This window comes from Eucyclogobius newberryi, unplaced genomic scaffold (assembly GCF_026437365.1).
Source record: "Eucyclogobius newberryi isolate DKJ021-1_F unplaced genomic scaffold, fEucNew1.0.hap1 SCAF_16, whole genome shotgun sequence".
NCBI classification, from domain to species: Eukaryota; Metazoa; Chordata; class Actinopteri; order Gobiiformes; family Gobiidae; genus Eucyclogobius; species Eucyclogobius newberryi.
In genome coordinates, this window is record NW_027315790.1 from 12,145,441 (window position 1) to 12,168,481 (window position 23,041).

A 23,041-nucleotide genomic window follows, 5' to 3' on the forward strand; every position below is an offset into this window, starting at 1 on the left:
TAGAGTCCGATCCACAGCCGCTGTTGGTTTTTAAACTCTTCTCTGGTCCCTCTCTTTGTTTTTCTTTGCACTTGTCTAGATTACTGTATAAAAACTTCTTAGGCCTAACTTATAACATGACTCTGGCGTCAAAGGTAAGCGTTTTAATAACTCGAGTTGGTATTTGCGCTGGTTAGATTTTTACACTTCGATGTTGGACTTTTCTTCTTTCATCGTTTTCTTCAGCCAATTATACGACTTTCTCTTTTCACACTGACAAACAAGCTCGATTTAACTACAACTTTTGCATATGTAACGTTTAGTGCAATAAATTCTACTAAATGGGCGACTAACGCGACTCGTGTTGTATTAAAAACGATCGCCTTTGTTTTTTGCAATAAATCTTCTAAGGCTGTTTTATGTTAATGTTAATTTATTACAAGATGTTCTAATCTTGCCCCAAGGGCTTTGAATTTAAAAAAAAAAAGTTGTTAAATTCAGTCCAATTTGAGCCATTTAATCTTGCAGCATGTTGTGAGGTTCCAACATGTATTTTGCAGTGATGGGGAAAGGGCGCCCTCTGCTGTATGAAAATGCAACACACGTTCTTTACATAATTACTGAATAGTCTCCTACTTATATTGGCCTCTTAATTCTACAAAGACTAGACTACTCATGAATTACATTTATAACAATCTCTACTCATGACACAACATTACATAACATGAATCATTATCAATAGCACCTGTCCACCACGTCCGGGCTTCTTTTTCATTCACAACTTGTGTCCATTTGCCATAGATTCCCCATTTCCGGTCCAGATTCATGACTCCTGAGCTCACCCAGTTGTTCAGCCAGTCCGACAGTGAGGAGGAGTTCGAAGGCTTCAGTGAAGATGACAACGCATCACGAGAAAACAAAGACCAGAAGGTACAAATAGCTTTTAAATGATAATGGGCTGCATTCATGTAGGAGAGGAGAGTCACTGTTTTTGAAAGAAATATACAAATTACATGATTCACAAATGTTGAACGGTATCAATATTTGTTAGGGATCGTCTCCACACATGTGCCCTGTGAATCTTATGGTTTAAAGTCCTTTCAACTGGCAATTACCGCGTCCTTGGAGTTGAATAAAGGCAGTACTTTTTCTGAAGCCATTCTGAAACGTCATTTCACCTTGTCTTGGCATATTTTTCAAGATATCTTTAACTTTGTACCAGTTTTTGTTTGCTGTAGATAGGCCCATAGAGATAACCGCGAACCAGGTCGACAGATCTGTAATCTTACAGTTGAACAGCAGAGTCCTCCTGTCCTCAACTCGATGTTAAACTATAGATGTTGTTTCATGAATGCAACCTATTTAATACAATCAAATTAATATTTGTTCATAGCGGGTTTTTATTCTTTTCCAGATGATGCAGTCTGAGGAGGACAGTGACACCAACTTTTATTCTGATGGGGAAGAGTCCTCATCTCCAAAGAGGAAAAGTCTATTAGTGGCATTAAGGTTTGCAGGTCATATCTGAATCCTTTTTTCAAATAAGACTGTGCAACGTATTAAGCCCAATAATTCTTTTAGGTTTCCGTTTAAAAGACCATCTACCCCCAAACAACAAGCACTTAAGAGAAAAGGACAAAATGGTAAAGAAAGTTGTCCTCTGCGCAACAAGCAGGAGGTGCAGGAGCAGAAAATGGAGGATGAAGATACAGATGATGATGAAGAGGTCTTGTCTCAAAGTCTGAAGAAGCGGAACAAAAACATTCAGGAAAACAAAGCCATGGTAGGCCTGCTAAACTCACACCATGTTTTTAGTTGACATTATACAAGTCACATTGATTTTAACAATAGAGATAAACAAATTGTACAATCATATCTTCACTTTAATCGATTTCAATTCCTGTATGATCCAGCTTAATAAAGAATGATAAAACGGAGTTAAAGTGACAGAAACAAGACAGAAAAAAGACAGTTTTTTGACTCATTATTTTTAGTTGTGATTGTATAGTGACCTGTAAAAGTGCAATCATTGATTAATGGTATAATCTTGACCTCCCTACAATGTCTAAACCAGCACTCTACCCTTTTAGAGCTGCAAAATTTGGCCTCACAGTTCTGTTTCTCATTTGTTTTAGCTGGCAAAGTTGTTTGCTGATTTGAGCACTATGGCAGTTTTGACACCACCCTCAACCCCACAAGTGAGATGGATTTACTTTACTTTAATTTACTCCTAGGCATTTTTTATTCTCTAGTTTACTTATTTGAATCTTCTTTAACAACGGCTTTAGAAGAAAAAAAGCACACCGGAAAAAGAAAAGCCAAAGAAACGAAAGTTTGAGCCGGATACAGGGTCTGAGCGGAGGAACCCATCACGCAAGGCACGTCCTCCAGAGAACTTTGCCATCGAAGAGAAGGCTGAACCTGTTGTCCGCAAAGAGCCCAGGAAGGTGGACATCAGGGCACTGTTAGAGGTATTTGTCATCCTTCTCTGATGATTCACACACCTGCTCAGTGTCTTCTACTGGCTAAGGCTTTCTGTGTATGAAATGTAATGTAGGCTTCTTCATTATGATTGAGCAGGTCGACGAGGAAAGAGCCACTGGAGTAGCAAAGAGAAGAAAGAGCTTCAAAAGGGGCCAGTACTATGTAAAGTCAGTGGATGAGATCACAGAAGAAGAACTTGACAACATAGCGTACCGCTCCAAGGACAAGATCTGGGACAAAGAAAACGTTGGCGTCTTTATTTCTGAATTGTCCTGTCATTCTGCACAGAGCAAACCGTCTATACAGTGTTCTTCCTGTTCAGGGTAGCTCCTGTCACCAGTGCAGGCAGAAGACTCTGGACACGAAGTCTGTGTGCCGCAGTGGTTTCTGCTCTGGGGTCAAAGGTCAGTTCTGTGGGCCATGCCTAAAGAACCGCTACGGCGAAGATGTACGTGACGCGCTGCTCGATTCGGTGAGATCCAAAACAAACAAACCACACTCATGAATCCTCATCAGAGGTTTTGAATGAACGTTCCTGTTTCTCTGTAGACGTGGTCCTGCCCCATCTGCAGAGGCATGTGCAACTGTAGCTTGTGTCGCAAAAAGGAGGGACGCTGCGCCACAGGGATTTTGGTGCAACTGGCTCGCTTCAGCGGTCATGACAACGTTCATGAGTATCTGGAGAGGTAAGCGGTGTGGTTTTAAAGTACCTGTATATTATGAATATTTAGTCACTTTTTTCTCTTTTTACAGCATTCAGAAGGAGCTGCAGTAGATGGTGATGAACCAAACCATGACAAATGGTGCTGATGATAAACCTGGGGAAATGAGCAATCATTTAATTTTACTTCTATACAAGGCACATAAGCTGTAAAAATGATTCAGATTTTATTGTTGCATATGACGCGTTAATAGATATTTTTGTGTGTGGAAAACAGGCTGCATCTAAGTCACGTTCTATTTTTACTTGTGCAACACTGGCTTTTTATTTTATATTTTTATGTCATCATTTATAGTAGTGTATGGTATGACTATATAGTACTGCATTTTGTATGTTTACCCATGTTTCCCCCCAAATAAACGATATAGTTCAGATTGTTTGAGGATTTGTGAGCTATAACTACAACGGTGATTCAAATATTCAGAGAATGTTTTATTTTAACCAGTTTATTGTTGAGTGTTATGCAGGTTAAAGCAATCTATATTGGAGTAGTCTTTTTTTTTAATCAACATAACACATTTGTACAAACCAGTTTTAAAAATATCAATAAACTGGAGCCTTTGAGGCTAACCATCATCAATGTCATGAAGACAAACATCTTTAGAAAAAGATTTACAAATGAGATTTCACTACAAAATATCAAAGAAAATTTGGTCGGCACACAAAATTTTACCAAAACATCTAAATCTGTTTGGTTTCGTCCTTTTTAACAATTGTAGCTTTTTGCATTCTTTTCTTCATGTATTTTGTAAAAACATTATGGTGCAAAGAGAATAAGAAAAGCAATTATCATATGCTGAAAAGAAAGGTATAGCACAGATAGAATTAAAAAGTAGCACTACGCAAAAAACTGAAACATGCTGTACACAAACTCACAATACAAGTCCAGCAAAAGGCAAATATTACAAATCAAGGATAAATAAGTTAGTCTACACAGAGCAGCCCTGTGTGCTAATAGGATGCAAGGGGACATTAAAATAATAAACTGAAAAAAAAATTGAAAAATAATGTACACACAGAATTAATACGGAGCAACATCACTAGAAAACGTCTCATTATATGCACATAAATACCCTTTCTCGCACTCACCGCTGACACTCCCTCTTTGACTTTGACCCTCCTTTTTTGCAGCTCCCTATGTCTAACTAGCCTGGGAGCCAGACCGGTGCTCTCTGTATATTTAGGAACAGCACGTAGCCTCAGCTGGCCAGGCAAGTGTACAACTACTTGTGTTAAGGCAATTGTCCTCCGAGGGTCGCACACCAGAGAGAAAGGCGGGATGAACAGTTCAAAAGCAACAGATCGCAGTGATACCTGGTGTTTTGTGACGGCGGCACTCCTATCAGAGTCCCCTTTTCACAGAGCAAATAGACTTTATAAACAGAAAAATCCCCTGACAATGTAAACATGACTTCAATAGGATTGTCGCAGAAGTATTGCTTTCACTAAACAATGTTGTAGAAAGCTAGATTGTTTTATATTATAGAAACATTTACTTCAAATGGCCACTGTGCCTCATAGGAATGCATTTTTTAAAATAAATCTTTCATATGTGCTTACTTATTTTTCTTCATTCAGCTTGACAAATATTTTTCAGTCAACACAAAACCCCACCTGAATTCAGACTTGAGGACAACAAGCTGATCCGTTACGACACACATTTAGGTAGATCTTCATCCAACAGGAGACGTCACTCATACCGACATGCACAAACCCTCTTCCTCTCAGGACCACCACTGCTCTTTCACGGCTTTAAAACAGTCTCAACATATGATTGACCCTCAGCATTGTGGGAAGCGTAGGCCTACTTAAGAAACAGAATGCAACTTTGTGCATAGAGATTATGTCATGATTAGGAAATGTCTCTTATAGTTTTTTGTGTGTCTCTCATCTGGTTTTGTGCTAATCTCATTGGACTTTCCACACTGCAGATGGAATGATAGATTCATTTTTAAAAGCCAACTAACTAATCTTTTACACAAAATGTATTTAATCTACTCTCTGTATATCTTCTTGGTTCTTTTTTTCAAATTATGTTGGATTGAGTCTATTGTGACACAGGAATCGTTTAAAACCTGCAGGAAAATTAGCCTTCTGTGTACAAGCAAGAGTCAGCAGCCTCCTCATCCTCGTCCTCGTCCTCGTTGTGATTGGAGGTTGTGGGCGTCGCTGGGTCAGAGTCTCGATTCAGAGTTCCCACGGCAACAATCTGTGGAGACGAGCCCAAGCCCTCAGCAACATCCTCCTCCAGGTCATCAGTAGTGATGATGGCCACTGCGGCTCCGCCTTTCTTGTTCTGATGTGTCTTGATGTGCTTGGACAGGTGGTCACTTCGCATGAAGCGCTTGGAGCACTCTGGGCACTCAAAACGCTTTTCCCCTACAAGAACATACAGAGTGTACAAAGTTATACTAATACATATCTCGGACATGTGGTCATCTTACCTGTGTGTGTTCTTCTGTGTCTTTGTAGCTCATCACTTCTTGTGAACCGCTTTCCACAAAAAATCCAGTTACAAACAAATGGCCTCTCGCCCGTGTGCCAGCGTAGATGCGCGCGCAGATGGGATGTTTTGCCATACACCTTGCCACAGCCCTCCATGTGACAGATGTGCTGCTTTTTCTTTGAGGGGTCTCCACTATTCCTAACACAAAGAATAATCTGGTCATAACTGTAGGAATATATGAAAATGCAATCAGGAAGCTATGTTAAGTACCTTCCTTCCCCATCCCTGCAGTTGGGACAGGAGCAGGCCACGCGACGAAGCCTCTTACTGGGCACTCCCTCCTGGTCTGATGAGCTTTGAACAGAGCCCAGCTGGTCTGGACTCAAGGATGAGCCTGATGCCATGTTGCCAACAGTGACGGTCACTTGAGATGGTTGAACTTTGATACCGTCCTGGCTGGGTTGACCTTGAAAGGAACAAATTAATGTTATAAAGTTAGTTGTTGTAAGATATAAAATGTAGATGTGGTCTATACAACTCTAGTTTTTGTGTCTTATAATGATGATGCCTTACTCTGAAGACCAGTGATGGTGAGGGGAAGACCCTGCACCTGAACCCCAGCGGTGCCTAGTCCAGCAATGCTGACAGTCTGAACCCCAGAGCCTGGGTTAATCTGGGCTGCACTCAGAGTGAGAGGAGCTCCACTGAGGGACATCAGGCCTCCGCCCCCGACTGTAGTGCCAGTGCCACCCACTGGAGCCAGTGTGAGCTGCTGAGGCAAAGCAGCGCCCAGCCCGCCCTGCAGAGACATTCCTCCAGGCAGTTGCAGGGTCTGCCAAGTGATCTGTCCTGAGGGCGACAGGGTGGGTGTGCGTATGAGGACCTGGGCGGAGTTTTGGAAAGCCTGGATGGGCTGCAGTGTTTGTCCCGGGGCCAGCTGCACTGTCTGGATTTGCTGGGCTTGTGACTGCTGGCCTTGGGTGTGACCCTGAGTTTGGGGCTGAAGCTGGATCTGCTGAACCAGCTGGTGTCCGACTTGGCCCACAATCACCTGCTGGATGGTTCCAGTGGAGTCGATCTGATTCTGGAGTCCATTGGCCTGGCTTTGAGAGTCCACCTCACCGCCTTGTGCTTGGATGTCAGCCCCTCCCTCAGACACTACTTGTGTCCCATCAGATGTGCTGTCGCCCTCACTCACAGCTCCTGCAGGGGCAGCTAGACCTGGAGCTGCCCCAGTCACAGCTGTTAGCAACTGGTTACTGTTAGCAACAGAAAATGTGCCATCTGCCGATTGAATCAACTGCATAGCCCCAGTGGTGCCCATATTATTAATGACAGGTAAAGCTAGGGTCATGCCTCCGAGGTTTATAGGTACAGTGGTCATCATAGGGGTCTGGGAGCCCTGAATAGTCTGGAGCTGGATTGGAAAAGACTGTGCAGGCCGAATCTGAAGTGGGACAGTCTGGTTGGCTGTACTTGTCAGGATGGTCTGCTGGGTAGAAGGCTGCAGAATGGTCTGAGTCTGGCCTGGATTTTGAGTTTGTATGAGTTGAACTTGATCAGATAAAGCCCCAATGGAAGTGGGTTGGGCAGAGCTGATGTGAATCTGCTGGCCATCGGCAGTCTGCAGGTGTGGGATGACCTGGTACTGGACCCCACTGCCAGCATTGGGCAGATTCTGAACCTGAATAATCTGGAACTGCTGCTGCTGCCCAGCTGCTACACTGTTGGTCCCACCAAGCTTTACCTGTCCCAATAGAAAAGAAACAACATTAAATTCTATAATGAAATTCTTAATTGTGGTCAAATGGCTGTGAATTAATGAAGACACTACAAATAAAGTTTGAATAATTAAGATGCAGCGTTAGCATGATCTTTTTTTTTTTTTTAATAATAGGCTTGTTTAAGCAGCTTGGAATCAGCCTGGAATCAAACTTGAATGCTCCATGGGCCCGAGACCTGAGAGGCTCCTCAGATCACGCAGTGTCACGGGGAAAGCACAGATCTTGTGTTTCCTTGAAGTCTGACACTGAATAAAACTTTGTGAAGGCTCTTGTCTCCCTCACACACCACAGACTGATGTGTACATAACCAGAAGAAAAAACAATGATTTAAAATAAAGTTTAAGCTTAGTCTTGATCTATAGTGAAAATGACTTTTAGCACATCAAGATCATATATTACTTATGCCATCTGTATTGTACAACAGCCTGGGCCTTTTCTGTCATCTGGACTATATGTGATGATATAAAAGTAGTTTCCCATCATGCATTTGGACTTTTTAGTAGGTCAAGGTGCTGCAATTGCTTTTCACTGGCTACACCGCCTTGTAAGGCGCCTTAAGCTGCCTTGATCTCACTATATTACCAGGGCCGTCCGGCTTGCTCTGCTTAAACAAGCCTATTCACACAATGCCACAGGACTTCACCTTGCGTCCACCAGGAGAGGTGTCATTGACCATAGTGGGGGCCAGTGTGACAGCTACAGGCTGATTGTTGTTCTCCTTGGCCATAGCTGGGGCAGCTGTGATGATCTGCCAGCCGTTGCCTGTGAACTGAGCTGGGACCAGTTCCAGCTGCTGGGGCACCAGTGTTTGAGCCCCGGTTGTGTCCAACACTATCTGACCCTGGAGCTGACCAGCCTGCAGCTGGATCTGACCAGCCTGGACCTGCGTCTGCTGGGTTCCTGCCTGGGTCTGAGCCCCCTCTGTTCCCCCTTGTCCCCCGATCTTACTGCAGGTGGCAGCTAGCAGAGCCAACGGAGAGGGCTGGGAGGAATCCTGGAGAGAGAGTCAGGAAATGAGATGGAAGGGGAAGGGAGGAGAGGGTTAAAGAGTGACAGGGAAATGAAGGAGGACATGTGTTTGTTAGAGTAGTGCAGATCATTCTAAAGATTAAATAAACATACAATTACATCAATAGCAACAGGAAAGGTAAGACCCATGATTATCATCATCTTAGAATCAAATTGTAAAATGTTAGGGGGAAATTGTTCAAACACAAAGCAGAAAGAGAGCTGTCGGTGGAAGTGGGCGGTGATACAGGAAGCGAGTGGGTGGGCGTGTGAGAAGCACATTTCTTTTCTCAGAATAGTGGAAGAAAAAATACCGCCCTTTCTCCTCCTTTTCAAAAGAAGTAGTAGATTCAGAAGGTTGCAACAAATATGTTATACGATACACTTGTCGACTGGCTATTTTATGATAACATCCAATTAATGCCTGTTGGGCTTTACTAGCAGAAGATGCACAAACTAAATTGCTTAAATATAAAAACACAACCACAAGAAAAGGGATCTCACTTCTACAGTCATGCTATCTCATATCAGTGATGACGCCACCTCCAATGACTTCATGATGTGCAGATTATTCTGAACTAAATTCAAACCGACAAGCTAAAATTGCAGTGGCTGAAAGTGTGACAGCCTATAAGCCTATTCATGAGGCAGGACAGAAGCAGGAAGTGGAATCCACCAGAGAAACGCCCCCAGAGGTGTTTGGCTGGCTGCTAGGAGGGAAGGAGGAGTGCATATTTGACCCAGAGGCAAACAAAACTCAAATAATGACTTTACATACCTGAGATCCAATACTTTTGCCCTTTTTAGATGCTTTCCCTCCTTCTGTTCCAGATGATTCTTTCTTAGAGTCTATGAAAACAGCACAAAGTAGAGTATTACAATGTTGTAATTAGGCTATAGTGGCGCTCCCAATAAGGTGATGATTACAAAGTAACAGGACAAGGCACACGCAGGACGCTCAAACACCAGATATCGCCATCAACACATAACAAAGCTGGTCAATAAAACACATAAGAAAGCGGTAAAGCTCATCACCAATTATCAAAGCCTCGTATCTGTCAGACAGAAGCAGGGGAAGCAGGGGGGAGGAGAGACCAACAGGGGGAGGGTACCTACCACTCATAACGCATTAATATACCGAGAGGGAGAGGGTGTAGTTCACGGTAGAAGGCCGGCCGGGCACAGAGGCGGAGGACGGCCTATGTTCGGCGCGGAGCCGTGGCGGATCTGTCCCTTTGACGAAACCACCCACCGGCCAGGAAGGGCGGTGCCAAGCGCAGCACAATCAAGCACACATCGAGTATTGAAGAAAAGACACACTGCAGCAGTGTCCGGAACAGATGCTTCACGCAGCTTCTCAGAACCGCTCTCTTACCGTGCAGACAGTCCATAAACGAGCAAATACGAGAGTGTCAGGGTGATATCCACAGAGAACTTGGCAATGTGTGAGCGCGCAGGCCCTCCCACTTCCATTTAAGCATCAGGACAACACCCTCCGCTCGTCGCCGCCGTTACCCCCGCCGCACGACACGGGGACGGCTCGTCGCTCTCGGCCGCGCGCGCTAAAATAAACGCGTAACCTGCATTTTCATTTTAGGAGTATTCCGCCTTTTTCGTGCACAATTGATTTTTTAAGAAGGAGATACGAGCGGATAGCGGTGGCTTTTGTGGGCGGACGCGCTCCTCCCACATATTCAGATTGGACGACGAGGCTCGGCGTGCGAAGGTCGAGATGGGAGTTGTATTTTGCCGAAGCCTCGCCTTCTTCAGTGTGACTGCGCGCGCGGCACTACAAGTCCCACAATGCACCGGTGCTCGGGTTGGCCAGAGCGGTGGAAGCGAAGCGGTCGCACAAAGTCATGTTTGTGTGAGAGCGAGGGGGAGGGGAGAGGGCGGGGCTGTGGGGGAGGGGCAAACGGGAAAGAGAGGCGTAGTTTCAGTGTCAATCAATCCGCTGTTTCCATCCGCTCCCGTCACAAGACCACGGCCGAAAAGATCAAGTGTAAAAGCGGGTTTTCTTGTAATAATAGACATTTAAGCCTGAAGAAAACATTTGGACGTGTACCTCAAAGAGTTCATCCTACAGTTGTGTAAAGCAATGCCGAGAATGAATTATAATATGATATGACGTGTTCCACAGCCATTATAAACTCTATCACAATTAGGTTATAAAGTTAAAAAAGCGCAGGGAGGACTGTCAAGATTTGGTAGCTCTCACTTCTTATGGCTGGATAGTATGTGAAGAACTAAAGGCTCCAGAACCAAATTGGAAAAAAGCATCTCTAAATTATAAGGCCTATATGTAGGCCTAGTTTTCAATTGCCAATACGCAAGTGGAGCCTACTATTGGCCAAATGCAAATCTAGTCACCTTTATTTACCCGGGCTAAATATAATTATGCACAAGACTGGGACATGAAGCACAGCAAGTCAGGGCTACAAACCTTCAGATCATGCGCACAATACAAAACACTACTTTTCAGGAGATTAGCTGTAACAAAATCAGACAGATAAGGCCACTTCAGTACAAAAAACAACAACATGCACATTACAGTACAAAAAATAAGGAGAGGCATAAGCTCCTCAGGTTTATCAGAGTTTATACTTGTACAATTTCAAATGACCGAGCACTGTGAGTCACAAGTTCACCAAGCAAAAAACAAACACACTGATGCCATTAACTTGTCCACTGAGGACAGTCCTCTGATACACACAGGAGGAATATTAAAGCCCTTGAAAGTTTGTAAAGAAGACGTTACAGGAGCATGACCTCGGTGTCACATACACTTTCTGCAGGGGCATAGGTTAGACCCAGTGCATATGGAGTATTGCTGGGCTGTGTGTTGAGTATTGAACACAAAGGTAGCTCTGCTTTCAGGTGAACTATTCTCTTTGTTTGTCACCGAGACCCAGAAGCCCGTTTTCACATCTAAACCACACAAACACCTGGGCTGGCCCAGAAACAGACACACATGCAATTACTGCGGAAGCCAGAGTCTTGTCTCCGCCTCGTGGGCCATGGTAGGTCGTTGCTAGGCGACCAGGTCTGTCTGAAGAGGGCTGTTGTGCAGTTCTGTAACACAGACGAGTGTAAACCAGTAGGCTTACCTCATGTGCTGTGCACAAGTGTTTGATGAATGAAATGTTATTTTCAAATGTCCCACACATAATAAGTCAATATACATTACTATCTCTGCTACCAGTAAGAGTAAAAACGTATCCAATGGGCTACAAGGTCCTAATCTATATTGAAATATGTAGAATACTGGCCTATGCTTAATTAGTTCTGGTATTGTGCAAAGCCCATATACTGGTAATTGTATAGCTTTATTCAGGCCTGTCGATATTATTTTTAAGCCACTAGAGGGAGGCCTCGAGTCGTAGCCAACTGGCGATGTGTCCATAGAGTCAGGGGTGTCCAAACTTTTTTCACCGAGGGCCACATTTTAAACTTATACCGAGAAGAGAGCCACAAACGACCCAACAATATTGAATTTGTCGAATGACAAAGTGAATCATTCGAAATTTGGGATTTTAAATTGTTTTGATGAGCCTCCACACCTTTAATAAGACTTGAAACATTAATATTAGGTTGGTATAACATCAAAATGCTTGAATCTTTATAATTTTACAGCAAAAAGTACTACTTTTTGTTGTTTTGTCAACAAAAATTGGTCTGAGGGCCGCATTTGGCCCCCGGGCCGTAGTTTGGACATGCCTGGTCTAAAGTCTTCAGACTTACTTTTCTAAATAAATACATTTAAGAACAGATTTGAATAAATAAGTATAAATGAAAGTACACATTTAGACCATTAAAATATAATTCTGCCAACATTCAAATGGAAGTGGTTAATGAAATACATGTAGCCCCATAGCTTAATCTGCAGCTGATACACTGACCCACCTGTACATTTTGTGTGAGTCAGTGTGCGTAACCGTGCTTTGCGTGCAGATGTATTTTTGCAGGATAGTTAGGTGTGTTCGTCACATGCGTCCTTGGCGTCAGGATGTCTCCCTTCTCTTTAAGGTGAGGTTGTAAAGACAAAAAGATTTATGACTTTGAGCATGACTTCATGTTTTGGCAGATGTCTATGCTGAATGAGTGTGAGACTGGAGATTGAAAATAACATACTCATTTAAAATTAATTCAGTATAAGCCTAACACGAAAGTATCACTGTAGGCCTAATATATTATCTGTCCCTCTCAGAATAATGTTTTAAGAAAATTATTCATAGCATATAATTATGCATATAAAATATATGATCCAAGATACTAATTTGTTTCAGAAAACAGTTTTTTTATTTGCTGATTGCAAGATTTAGCCGTGACTGAAAGAAAATGATAAATTAGTAAGTTCATCTATAACTGAGGAACTGTGGGAAAGTAAGTCAAGAGAATTACATGGTAGTTAAAACGAAAATTAAAATGGACACATTTTAAATAAAGCAGGGGTTAGGTTTCCCCGGAAATGAATGGATAATTATATTATGATTAATATATATTACTATTCTTTAAACATCTCTGACTGGCTTAAAGAGTCATAATGACAAATGTGGCAGTTATGTAGCTTGTTACAAAATGACAGCCATTTGATCAACCTTAGTCACTTCACTTCAAAATGTTGTCAAAGGAATCACCTTTTACACCTACACTGACGTAAACAAAAATGTATGGTTACACTTTGTTCAAACATAATTTAGTGGACTTTTAAAAGGACATAATTACAGGCCCCAAAACATCTTCAAAGACAAAGAATTTCTAGAATGTGTGGTGCAGTTTTTCAAAGCATTTTGATCAGTAACTAACATGCAGCGTGACTATATCAGGTTTTCACATTTATCCATACTGCAGACTCAAACTGGTCAAGGAGGTCAACCATGGGTCAGCAACAGCTACCTGACATCCCAGGGTCAAAGGTCAGACCAAAAGATAAAAGGTGAAAACATGTACCTCGTTACAAAAGGCATGACTCACAGACTTATACTGAGACTAAGACAAACGCCTTTATTTAGCACTAACAACACCAGAGTTATATTTTTGCATCTTCTCCAGTAGCAATCAAATCTATGCAACACTGTTCTGAAGATTATAGATTTGATGCTTGTAGACACAATTTAAGAGGTAAATGACGACAATAATAAATATGGACTTACTGTAAATCAGCAAAGTGAATGTGTAATCAAATCAATCATCAGTTTGGGCCAAATCCTCTGTCAGTAAAAGCCTGTGGTCTGGAGCAGCGTTCAGGAGGAAGACATTCATTTGACTATTTTTTAGCTTTGAATAAATAATCTGTTTTTTGTGTGTTCAGGAAATGTATGTTGATTTTTTTTTTAATAAGACAAAACAAAATAGAACTTAAAATTCTGATGGATCAATGAGGAAAATAATTAAGATCTTCCTGCCCTGCTTCTTTGTCGACGAGGCAAACGCTCTCAAACCTTTTAAGTAGCTCAATGGCTTGACCAAAAGTGCACTGACAAGACCATGAGGCAGGAGATCACACAATTCTAAATATGTATACAGAAAACAACTGGTAAACTGTGAATTCCCTCACAGTTCACAAGCTAACTCACATGCTTTCCCTCAAAAATGATTAGTCAACTAGAAAGAATTTTGGTTGCAAAAGAACCGTCGACCAATGAACAGCAAACTAAGTGTGCTGTTTTGGGGTTCTCACTCCACATAAAGAGGCAGAATTAATCAGAATCGATGCACAATTAAAGAGGACAGGGCTCATGCTGAGCTTCCAGATAGCGAGCGAGCACGTCTTTAAGCATTCTCTTTGAGGGTAAATGTAAAATGATTAAGACCTGCTCAGAAGTCTGTGCTACTCGGTGTGTGTGAGCAGCAGGGGACGCTTTGAAGATGCTCCTATAATACTAGACGAGGAAAGGCCTTTACAGCAGTAGCAGTAGTCTTAAGTGGAGGGTGCAGCTGGCCATAAAGATCCAAGATAAGTTTTCAAATTTGTGTGAGTTAGTTGAAGGACCTGACAGGACTTGCGGGGCCTGGTTGTGCTGACGCCAACCACTTGTTCCTGGCTGTCTGTGTAAGTCCTGTGTGAGGGCCCCGGGGCGGTGCATGTGTCTGTGGTGAGGAGGGAGAGCAGCGTTTCATGTTTGACGGGAACCATCAATAAAACAAGCAGCCATGAAATCATCACAGAAGCCACCTCAATGGCGTTTGGGAAAGTGTAAATTCTGTGTACAAAAAATAAAATGGAAACATAAACCTGATTTAATGCATTATTATTTTTTATGCAACAATTGAGATATTCATTTATTTATATTTATTTTCACAATCAAAAACAAACAAAAAAAACAATTAAAAATATGCAATCAATGCAGACAAAAGTAGTAGAAGTAAAGTACAATATTCATCTCTATATCATGCATGTTTTAAGAAACTGGTAACAATGAAAACCTTTCTCCACATTTTCAACAAAAGAGCCATCTGTCATTCATTAAAGTGACAATTCAGTGAAAAGCCCCAAAATATAAAATATACTACAAGATTTATTTTACAAACCGCAAAGAAATTTCACTCAATGTGAAGCATTTTAGCTTTTCATTGTGGAATAAATTAACAATCTGAAGTGCGGCAATTAGCATGAAAAAGCAAGCGGCTTTTTTCCAGTCAATTTAACGTCAAGCTGTTTCTTGGGTCTTTTTAACCCCTTCTCTTCTCCAGCTCCTGAGACCCCCACATTTTATGGCAGCCATTGTGCTGGGGTTTAGCACAATGGTGATGGGAGGAGCAATAGGTAACTATAACATTTAGTGGCTTTAGATATGCGTCTTTCTGTGCACACTGATGTGCACAAGGTTTGGGCCTGAATAAAAAGGTCTTTGACTTTTAGACAAGCACACAGACGTGATGTATTTGAAGAGGCCAAGGGCCCCAGCAATAACTTAATTTTAAGTAAAAACTAAAGAAAATAATGAAAAGTAAAGATTTATTAATTCACCTCATAATAATGGCATTAAGATAAGCATTGGTCCTTAGTTAATAAGTAATCTAGGACACAATTTTAAATAAATAAATAAAATACATATTATTTTGTCACATACTTGATTGACAGGCAGATGAAAATATGATAATTACATAAGAATATTTTATAATTACTGGAGAGCAAGTGAAGAGGCTTGGAGAGGAAACTATGAACACATTTTGTCGGGTCATATCAAGTTTATGTTCAATAAATGATAGTTGGAACAATATTTTGGAACAATATTTATCATTTACTTTACACCGGTGGAGAACATTTCTTAATAAAATGAATAAATAAATAAAAATTGCTCTAGTGATTTCAGATAAGTAGCTTCTATGACTCATTATAGATACTACGTGTTTTATTCTGATATTTATTTATTGCTGGGGATTTTTTTAAACACAATTTTACTACTTTCCAAAAGAGTTACCAAAATTATCCTGCTTTTAGTTTATTGTTTCTGTGGCATAAAATAGTTTAATTATTATACATTATTATTATTATTATTATTATTATTATTATTAATAATAATAATAATAATAATAATTATTATTATTATTATCAACATATTTTCTGAAGCAATATACCACATATACCACCACCTCAAAAGTTGTTACAAAGGGGGGAAAAAATGAACCTATCCAGTTTTTTAAACAATGACTAAACCTTTATCTAGTCACTCTGAGACCCCACACTTACGCTCCATCTTCTCCTCGATCATTTGTAGAGTTTTGCCGGACTCTTAAGCACACCTCCCAATGACCCAGACCCCCCACACAGAGGAAGAGCTCTGATCAGAGACATCAGCTTCACCCTTCACCACCCAGAGTGAAAAATGACGTCTGGGAGTGTATGATTATGCTGTGGGGCTTGAGAACATCAATCACAGGACAAATTGAACATGCAGAGCCACGCACACATGCACACTTGACCACGCATTAAAAAGAGAGCAGAGGAAGAGGTTGATGAATGAACGTTGGTAAATTAATCTTCGTGTCCAAGAGGTATGTGTGGAGAGGGAGAAGGATGAGCCGGGTTATTGGTGACGAGAAGAAAGATCGTGGACAGAGACAGGATTTAATCAAGGAGAGAGTGAAGGAAGTTTGGAGATTCATGCTGTTGTTGGAGTTTGGACTTGGTATAAGTGTCCAAAAATAAACCCCATTTGATCTTGTAAATCAAACATGATACACAGACAGATCAATATGGGGGGGGAAAAAAGTTGAAAAAAGAAAAAAAATTCTCCAACGTCTCCAACTCCAGAAAGTGTATTATTTATTTTTGATTTTTTTTGTTTTTGTATGTGCAGTTGCTATTCTTTTTATCTACAGGCTCCAAAAAACGAACAAGGCCAAAAATAAAACAAATCGGCAGCAATTTCATTAAAAAGTTCAAAAATAATATGAAAAAGGTTGGCGTATGAGCTGAAAAAATACAATGCGTACATTTCTAAATAGTAATAATAATAAAAAAACTCATCACCTTTTTTTGGTTATAATAATTTAAACAAAGCCACCACACAATAACCTAACTTTATTCAGAAGTGTCAATACTAAGCTCTCTTCCAAATGCGTCTCATCACTACCTCGGCTCCTGTTAGGCCTACAGAAGAATAAACCTGTCACTTTTACTGTTGGTAGTTACGAGTGGCAGTACAAAAGTGGATAAGGCCCGGGAGAAACCCATAAGGCAAGCGGCTTCAGGACGGACGCTTGTTAAAAGAGACACCGCACGGCGAGTCGCGGCTGTAGACGTGAGCATTTCATCTACTGCACTTACTAATCTTATCCTCTTTCACGGAGCGTAATTCTTCCCGTTGCCTTTATAAATCTCTCTGCTCTCCACACCTCTTCCCCTCTTTCAGAAGCGGAGACAGCAGATGTGTAGGCAGCCAAAATGACCTCCGTGATGTATAGCTTAACAAACTACGGGCATCCATCAACTGCAACCGAGCTCCGTCTATCTGTGCATGTGGGACAAAGGGCCAAGGAAGAGAAAATGCGAGATTTTGAATTGACAACGGCCCAAACACGCAGACAATACATTAACCGCGAGAATATATCGTCCTTTGACATTTTCTATTTTCATGAATGAATGTGGCCATGATATATGTTAATGAGCCATGAGCAGCAGTGAGAAGGAGCGGCTACTATAATGCAGTGGACTGACTTATAAATGAGTTCTACTTGACCTGTTAAAAACAAAGCCAAATGTACATGTACTAGAGCTATTACAGGTAGTTTAAAATAAAGTTTAGTGTTGTGACAATAACTGTTACCAGTATGTTGTCCTACTTGCTGGATGTTTTGCCTCTCTGCCTTCCTGGTGGTGATCAGGTCGATGCTGACAGACAGAAGACATGCCCTCTCTCAGGTAATTACAGGAAGCAGAGAGGAGCTGCTCCAGGCACATCCTGGCACACGCCTCACCTGGATGACTTCTCCTTCGATGTTGTTTTAGTGGTTATGGTTTTGAATAAGTCATGTGACACATTTACCTTCAGGTGAAGCTTCCACTGCAAGAGGAAGGGTACAATGTACTTTTAATTGACCTTATATTGTGAAAAATGTCTCTTTATTTATTTTTGATTGATGGGCCTTTTTGATATTTGTAATGTATTTTTGTGGTATGTTTAGAATCATGCCTTTTGACTGTCTGATTCTTCGGCTAATTGTCTCAGCAGGGCTGCTGACCAAGATGGCCGCCCAGTGGCCGTGCTCCATTGACAAGAGCGAAGCAGAGGAAAACACCAAGGAGAAGTTAAATACTCCACCCATCCCTCTCCCCGAGAAGTGCCAGATCTTTATTTCACTCCTTTCTAAGAGCCTTTTCTGTCTCAGTGCCCACCAATTGATTGGAAAGCACACGACAGTCCTGTTTTGTTAGACTTCAATGGAGCGTGATAATTTGGTCATTATCATCGCTGAAGGAACAGGTTGGGGCTCAGACAGGGTTTCATTGGGGGCCTTTAAAGCAAATGCACACACACTTTCAGTGTGGGAAAAGAAAGCTTCTAAAGGAAGGACAGCTGTTTGGGTGGCTCAGGGTGGTGATCAGGTTAAAGAGAAGAAGGCCTACTGTAAAGTCCACCTGTGCATTTGACCAGGCCCAGGGCAAAGCAGCAGCCAGCGTGGGACCCTATAATTTAGTCAGATCCTCTGGAAGATGGCATTAGGGTTATTAGACTCCCTTATTGAAGCAGAAGTCTCCTACCTGTAAAAAATGTCATATACAATTACAGACCCAGGTTTATTATACATAGTATTTATTTTATCATGGTTTAATATTATTTTTACATTTGTATTCTTTAAGGGCCTCATTTGGGCACTCACACAACATAATCACGATACTTTTCTTTTAATATACATACAATACTACTAGTAGGACACTAGTCCTACAATGCATTTGCATACTGCTGTCAATATTAATCTTGAGCACTTTCAATCATATTGTGTTATCAGTGGCCTTGTATGTTACTGGTTTAAGAAAATGAAAGACTTGATTAACTTTTCTTGTGCCATGTGTGTCCACTGTCCAGCTGACTTTATTTGGATTTACCAGAGAACAAAGGAGACGAGGAGAGTGCAGGGAGCAGTTAATACTACACAAATGAAGCAAATGGATTAAAGCCTTCCATTTTATTAAATCTGAATTTCAAATGAAACGCTCCCCCTAGATCTCATACTGGTGTTCATTTATTATAGAGCCTGACAAGATTTCTTACTGACCGTCTTTAAATAACAGATAAGTGATCATAGTCCATGAAGTGATTTTACTTATTTATTTGGAAATAAGTACACACATGGGTGGTTTCCTTAAAGTTTACATTTGTTTTGTGTCCATTGAGATGAAATTGCAGAGGCAGTGGTTGTGTCCTCCTCTCCCTCCCCCCAGGCAGACTCCATACGCCCCAAGGACAGGATGGGACGGTCCGGTACAGCCTCTCATCCATCAGGCTCCCCCTGCATGACTAGAGACAAAACAAGACGTTTAAACTGCACACAATTATATAATACTGTCCTAACTCTGAAAATTAACCCTGTTTATGGTTTAGCTTTGCAACAGTCCAAAACTTTATGCATTTTACGCAAGCCAGGCCTATACAACCCCCTTTATACAAATGAGAAGCCTGTGATTCCTTCAGGGTGAATAGTGTCGAGTGAATCCAGTCAGTCTGGCGACTTTCCGGATTAATCAGCTTCTGTGGTGAAATACTTTTTACCTGTTGCTGTCCCGTGCGCCTGTGGGACGTCACGTTTTGATTTACGACCCTCTCTGGCACTGTCGTGGATAAGCTGCACTCTGATTGGACAAAGGGCTGTCCGCGGCTCTTCAAAGCCTCTCAGCTGTACTCGTAAGCACCAGAGAGGCAACTACCACAAGCTTGTTCAGCTCAGACTCAGGACAAAAACTCATTCCAGGAGCACAAACCAGAGGCACCAGAGCGCACAATGGCAGCGATTCTCCTCGGGGTAAGTTCAACATTTATATATTTAAATTGTCTCAAGAATTATAGGCTACTGTATGGCTGTCGATACCTAGCCTTGAGTTAATTCATTAGGTTAGTGTCTTTACCATAATAATAATAATATGACTGTGTAAAAGCTGTTTGGGCCCTTGTTTCTTGTTATACACACAGTTCTAAAATGTCTTTATCTGTCCCTCAGGAGGAGCCCCGGCTCGGCAGCACTCCTCTGGCCATGCTGGCTGCCACCTGCAGCAGAATAGGGGAGCCTGGTCCTTCATGTTCTCCAACTTTGTCTCACGGGGCCCCTGGACAAGCCAAGGGTTTTCAGCCATGGAAACTGAACGCACCTGGCAGCAACAATTTGGGCACCTGCCTAACGTCAGTCGGTGTCACACCTGGGATTCACAAAAGTATCAATACAGGGCTGGTGAATGGCAGTGCCTTTTCGACTACAGGCACAATGATTGGGAATGATTACAACGGGTACCACAGCCCCGTGGCTTCTGGGGGCAATGTCCCAGACGCATCACACGCGCAGAGGCCCCTGTTTTGGACTAAGTTCCCACAGGGTGTTGAGGGTCTTGGGAGCGTGTATCCAAGGGTACATGGGCATCCTTATGAGTCCTGGTTCAAGACTGTAGGGGAGGTCAGTAATGGGCACGCTTCCTGGTGGGAGATGGGCCCTGGTTGGGTGGACTCGCAAAACCCGACCGGTATAGGAGCCCCTCATAGCGGCTTCAGCCCTGAATACAACCCGCTGACTCACCCCTCCTTCAGCTCTGGGGCTTCTCAGTCCATTCATCCCGGGGCACAGCCATTGTTTGACTGCCTCAGAGCCGGCCACACATTTACAGATTCAGGTTCTGCTTCTCTGGCTCTGAGCGCCAGCCCCGTGTTGCCCGCACCTCCCGCGCCTCGTCCATCCTCACGGCGCTACGCGGGACGTGCCACGTGCGACTGTCCCAACTGCCAGGAAGCTGAGAGCTCAGGACAAGGGGGCACGAGCCCGCGGCGCAGGGGGCTCCACAGCTGCCACATCCCGGGCTGCGGGAAAGTTTACGGCAAGACGTCGCACCTGAAAGCTCACCTGCGCTGGCACACCGGCGAGAGGCCCTTCGTCTGTAACTGGCTCTTCTGTGGGAAGAGGTTCACGCGCTCAGACGAACTCCAGCGTCACTTACGCACGCACACGGGCGAAAAGCGCTTTGAGTGCACAGTCTGCCACAAGCGCTTCATGCGCTCCGACCACCTGAGCAAGCACGTGAAGACGCACAGCCCGGAGGAAGGAGCGGAACATGGATTTGGTAAAAGCGCGAGTGACACGGAGAACAGCGCGTGCGGCAGCCCCGGACTCTCTCCCGAGCAGCGCGTGCGGGACTTGTCTGAGGGAACTGTGGACTAACCCGCTTTCTGTTGTTGTAGAACGGCTGTAAACTGTGAGAACTTTGAAAACTCAGGCACTTTATCATGAACTTTGTGTCTTTACCTCAACTGTTTCTAAATAAAACATGCAAACGTTTTTTGTCATGACATAGCTTATGTGTCATTCTTTTACATTTTTTCACCTATATTATTGACATTATAGGTGTAGACGGAAAAACAGGGAAACCAACAACATCGAATAAAAATAATCTTATGCACGTAAAAAATCTGGCTTTATTATAACCTACAGTGACGTTGGAATTCAGAGAAAAAGTGCCTACCAGATGAGATGAATATTGCTCAGTTATGATTAAAATAATTGGCCAATAATACATAACTCACATGTAACTGTAAACAATTTCTTGGATTACAAAGAAAAATACAATAAAAATAAATAGTGTTTCTCACTTAACAAGAGCAATCATAATAGCTATAATTTACTTATTGCTGTAAACAAGAATGCAGTAAATAAAAGTTTTAAAGTAAAGCAAAAACGTTTCTAACAAGCCTGTGAACAGCTTTAGTGCACACGTTTTCCAATCACCTCTCATAGCAGCATTTTAGCTGTGCATAATTCAGAAATGCATTATTATACAACAATTATTATACTGTCCTTATGCAGTTTAAACTGTCCAGTGTTTGACTGTTTTACTTTTAAATGTATACATCTTATCTAATGCCCATAAACTGTTGGTCCATTAACACCCAGTACCCAGTAGTACAATGTTGTAATTGTTCAAGTGCAAGTCTAATCAATACAAATAAAATCCATACAAATAACTAAATCCAACAAACCTTTAAAAAATAAAAATAAAATTGTGCTATGATAATAAGATTACAAAAATACTGTACAAGATAACTAAAATGTTGCCCAAATCTGGACCGTCAATATTTTAACTACAGTACTCAGAAGTCTAAAATGAAATATCAGAACTGTTTTAAAACCGCGTACTTCTCCCGTACAGCCACGTGGGGGCAGACTAAGCTAAAGATGCTGAGTGCTTCGACGACAGAACGCTGCCTTTCAAAAACAAATCATAAATCGTAAATAAAATGCTCTCAATGAGTTAACATTTGAATGAAACTCTACATATGCACTTAACAGCAACTGGCAGCTTCTAGTCGTAGTCTGTAAGTTTGACATGTTGGCAGATTTAGTCTTCGGTCCCAGTTATGACTTTGTACGGCTCCATCTTAATGCCAAGGGTCAGGAAAGGGCATTTTGGAAATATGGGTGTTCATCTCCACTGGGTGATCAGGTGGTCTGTCCCTTCTGTAGGTTACTGTCTTCTCATTAGTTGTAGGGATGTACGAGAGATCCTGAAAATGAGCGCAAAACATTTTATCACTCTCTTGTATTACAAATGTGTTCAAACCATCTTCCAAAAGAGTCATTTAGCTGTGGTGTAATCAATTTAATGTATTGTAAGGTGTGTTCTGGTTGCCCCGAGTGCCTAAATATAAGACTGATTCACTGCAAATTGCTTCACCACATCTGCAGGCAGTATATTAGAAACATATAGATAAGGTACAAGGTCCAAGTCCAGACCACACTGACTGAGGGTGTTTCCGAGATTCAGAGCTTATCATGAGGTCTATTTCTCCGTAATACCTGACTAAAATGAGCCCCATTTCAAATTGAAGTTGTACTTGAACCCTTTGGAGTACAAGCAATTGGCTGGACTCTTTGTGAAGCTGAACCTCTGTAGTTTTGGCCTTCAACGTATGATTTAGT

The 23,041-nt window shown here is 42.1% G+C and overlaps 4 protein-coding genes across 6 annotated transcripts in view; 2 read left to right on the forward strand and 2 right to left on the reverse strand.

Annotated features, from left to right (window-relative positions):
* The window catches only part of cdca7b (cell division cycle associated 7b), a 24,174-nt gene continuing 1,133 nt past the window's right edge, over window positions 1–23,041 (forward strand). The window contains exons 1-10 of one of the 2 annotated variants that reach the window (XM_072447595.1): window positions 1–134; window positions 781–909; window positions 1,394–1,488; window positions 1,561–1,762; window positions 2,115–2,177; window positions 2,268–2,450; window positions 2,560–2,709; window positions 2,786–2,935; window positions 3,013–3,149; window positions 3,217–3,273. In XM_072447595.1, coding sequence (XP_072303696.1) covers window positions 117–134; window positions 781–909; window positions 1,394–1,488; window positions 1,561–1,762; window positions 2,115–2,177; window positions 2,268–2,450; window positions 2,560–2,709; window positions 2,786–2,935; window positions 3,013–3,149; window positions 3,217–3,238 — 1,149 coding nt within the window. In that variant the 5' untranslated portion in view covers window positions 1–116 and the 3' untranslated portion in view covers window positions 3,239–3,273. Of the gene's footprint in view, window positions 135–780; window positions 910–1,393; window positions 1,489–1,560; window positions 1,763–2,114; window positions 2,178–2,267; window positions 2,451–2,559; window positions 2,710–2,785; window positions 2,936–3,012; window positions 3,150–3,216; window positions 3,503–23,041 lie in introns of those variants that run through there. The other variant, XM_072447594.1, reaches the window with a different exon arrangement.
* sp4 (sp4 transcription factor) lies at window positions 3,615–10,171 on the reverse strand. 2 transcript variants are annotated; one of them, XM_072447592.1, is made up of 7 exons: window positions 9,798–10,171; window positions 9,201–9,271; window positions 8,058–8,408; window positions 6,204–7,377; window positions 5,901–6,096; window positions 5,629–5,828; window positions 3,615–5,563 (listed from the first exon to the last, which is right to left on the reverse strand). In XM_072447592.1, exons 1-7 carry the CDS (start codon window positions 9,811–9,813, stop codon window positions 5,271–5,273), a joined length of 2,301 nt encoding a protein of 766 aa, XP_072303693.1. In that variant the 5' UTR covers window positions 9,814–10,171; the 3' UTR covers window positions 3,615–5,270. The 2 variants fall into 2 exon arrangements, with proteins under 2 accessions (XP_072303693.1, XP_072303694.1); XM_072447593.1 differs by having other exon boundaries at window positions 9,539–10,171.
* Window positions 19,786–21,479, forward strand: sp8a (sp8 transcription factor a). Its single transcript, XM_072447119.1, has 2 exons — window positions 19,786–19,888; window positions 20,084–21,479. Exons 1-2 carry the CDS (start codon window positions 19,868–19,870, stop codon window positions 21,284–21,286), a joined length of 1,224 nt encoding a protein of 407 aa, XP_072303220.1. The 5' UTR covers window positions 19,786–19,867; the 3' UTR covers window positions 21,287–21,479.
* itgb8 (integrin, beta 8) overlaps window positions 22,404–23,041 on the reverse strand; it is a 12,493-nt gene continuing 11,855 nt past the window's right edge. The window contains exon 16 of the mRNA XM_072447591.1: window positions 22,404–22,626. Within this exon, the coding sequence (XP_072303692.1) occupies window positions 22,501–22,626 (126 nt within the window). The 3' untranslated portion in view covers window positions 22,404–22,500. The remainder of the gene's footprint in view (window positions 22,627–23,041) is intronic.

What these genes read in the sequence shown, in the direction of transcription:
- sp4 (XM_072447592.1), bottom strand. An exon ending in GCAAAAGTATTGGATCTCAG is followed by an intron (nt 8,409 to 9,200) that starts GTATGTAAAGTC and finishes CTCTCTCTCCAG; the next exon opens with GATTCCTCCCAGCCCTCTCC. An exon ending in CACCATCACTGGTCTTCAGA is followed by an intron (nt 6,097 to 6,203) that starts GTAAGGCATCAT and finishes GTTCCTTTCAAG; the next exon opens with GTCAACCCAGCCAGGACGGT.
- sp8a (XM_072447119.1), top strand. Translation starts at nt 19,868, where the DNA reads ATGGCAGCGATTCTCCTCGGG. An exon ending in TGGCAGCGATTCTCCTCGGG is followed by an intron (nt 19,889 to 20,083) that starts GTAAGTTCAACA and finishes TCTGTCCCTCAG; the next exon opens with GAGGAGCCCCGGCTCGGCAG.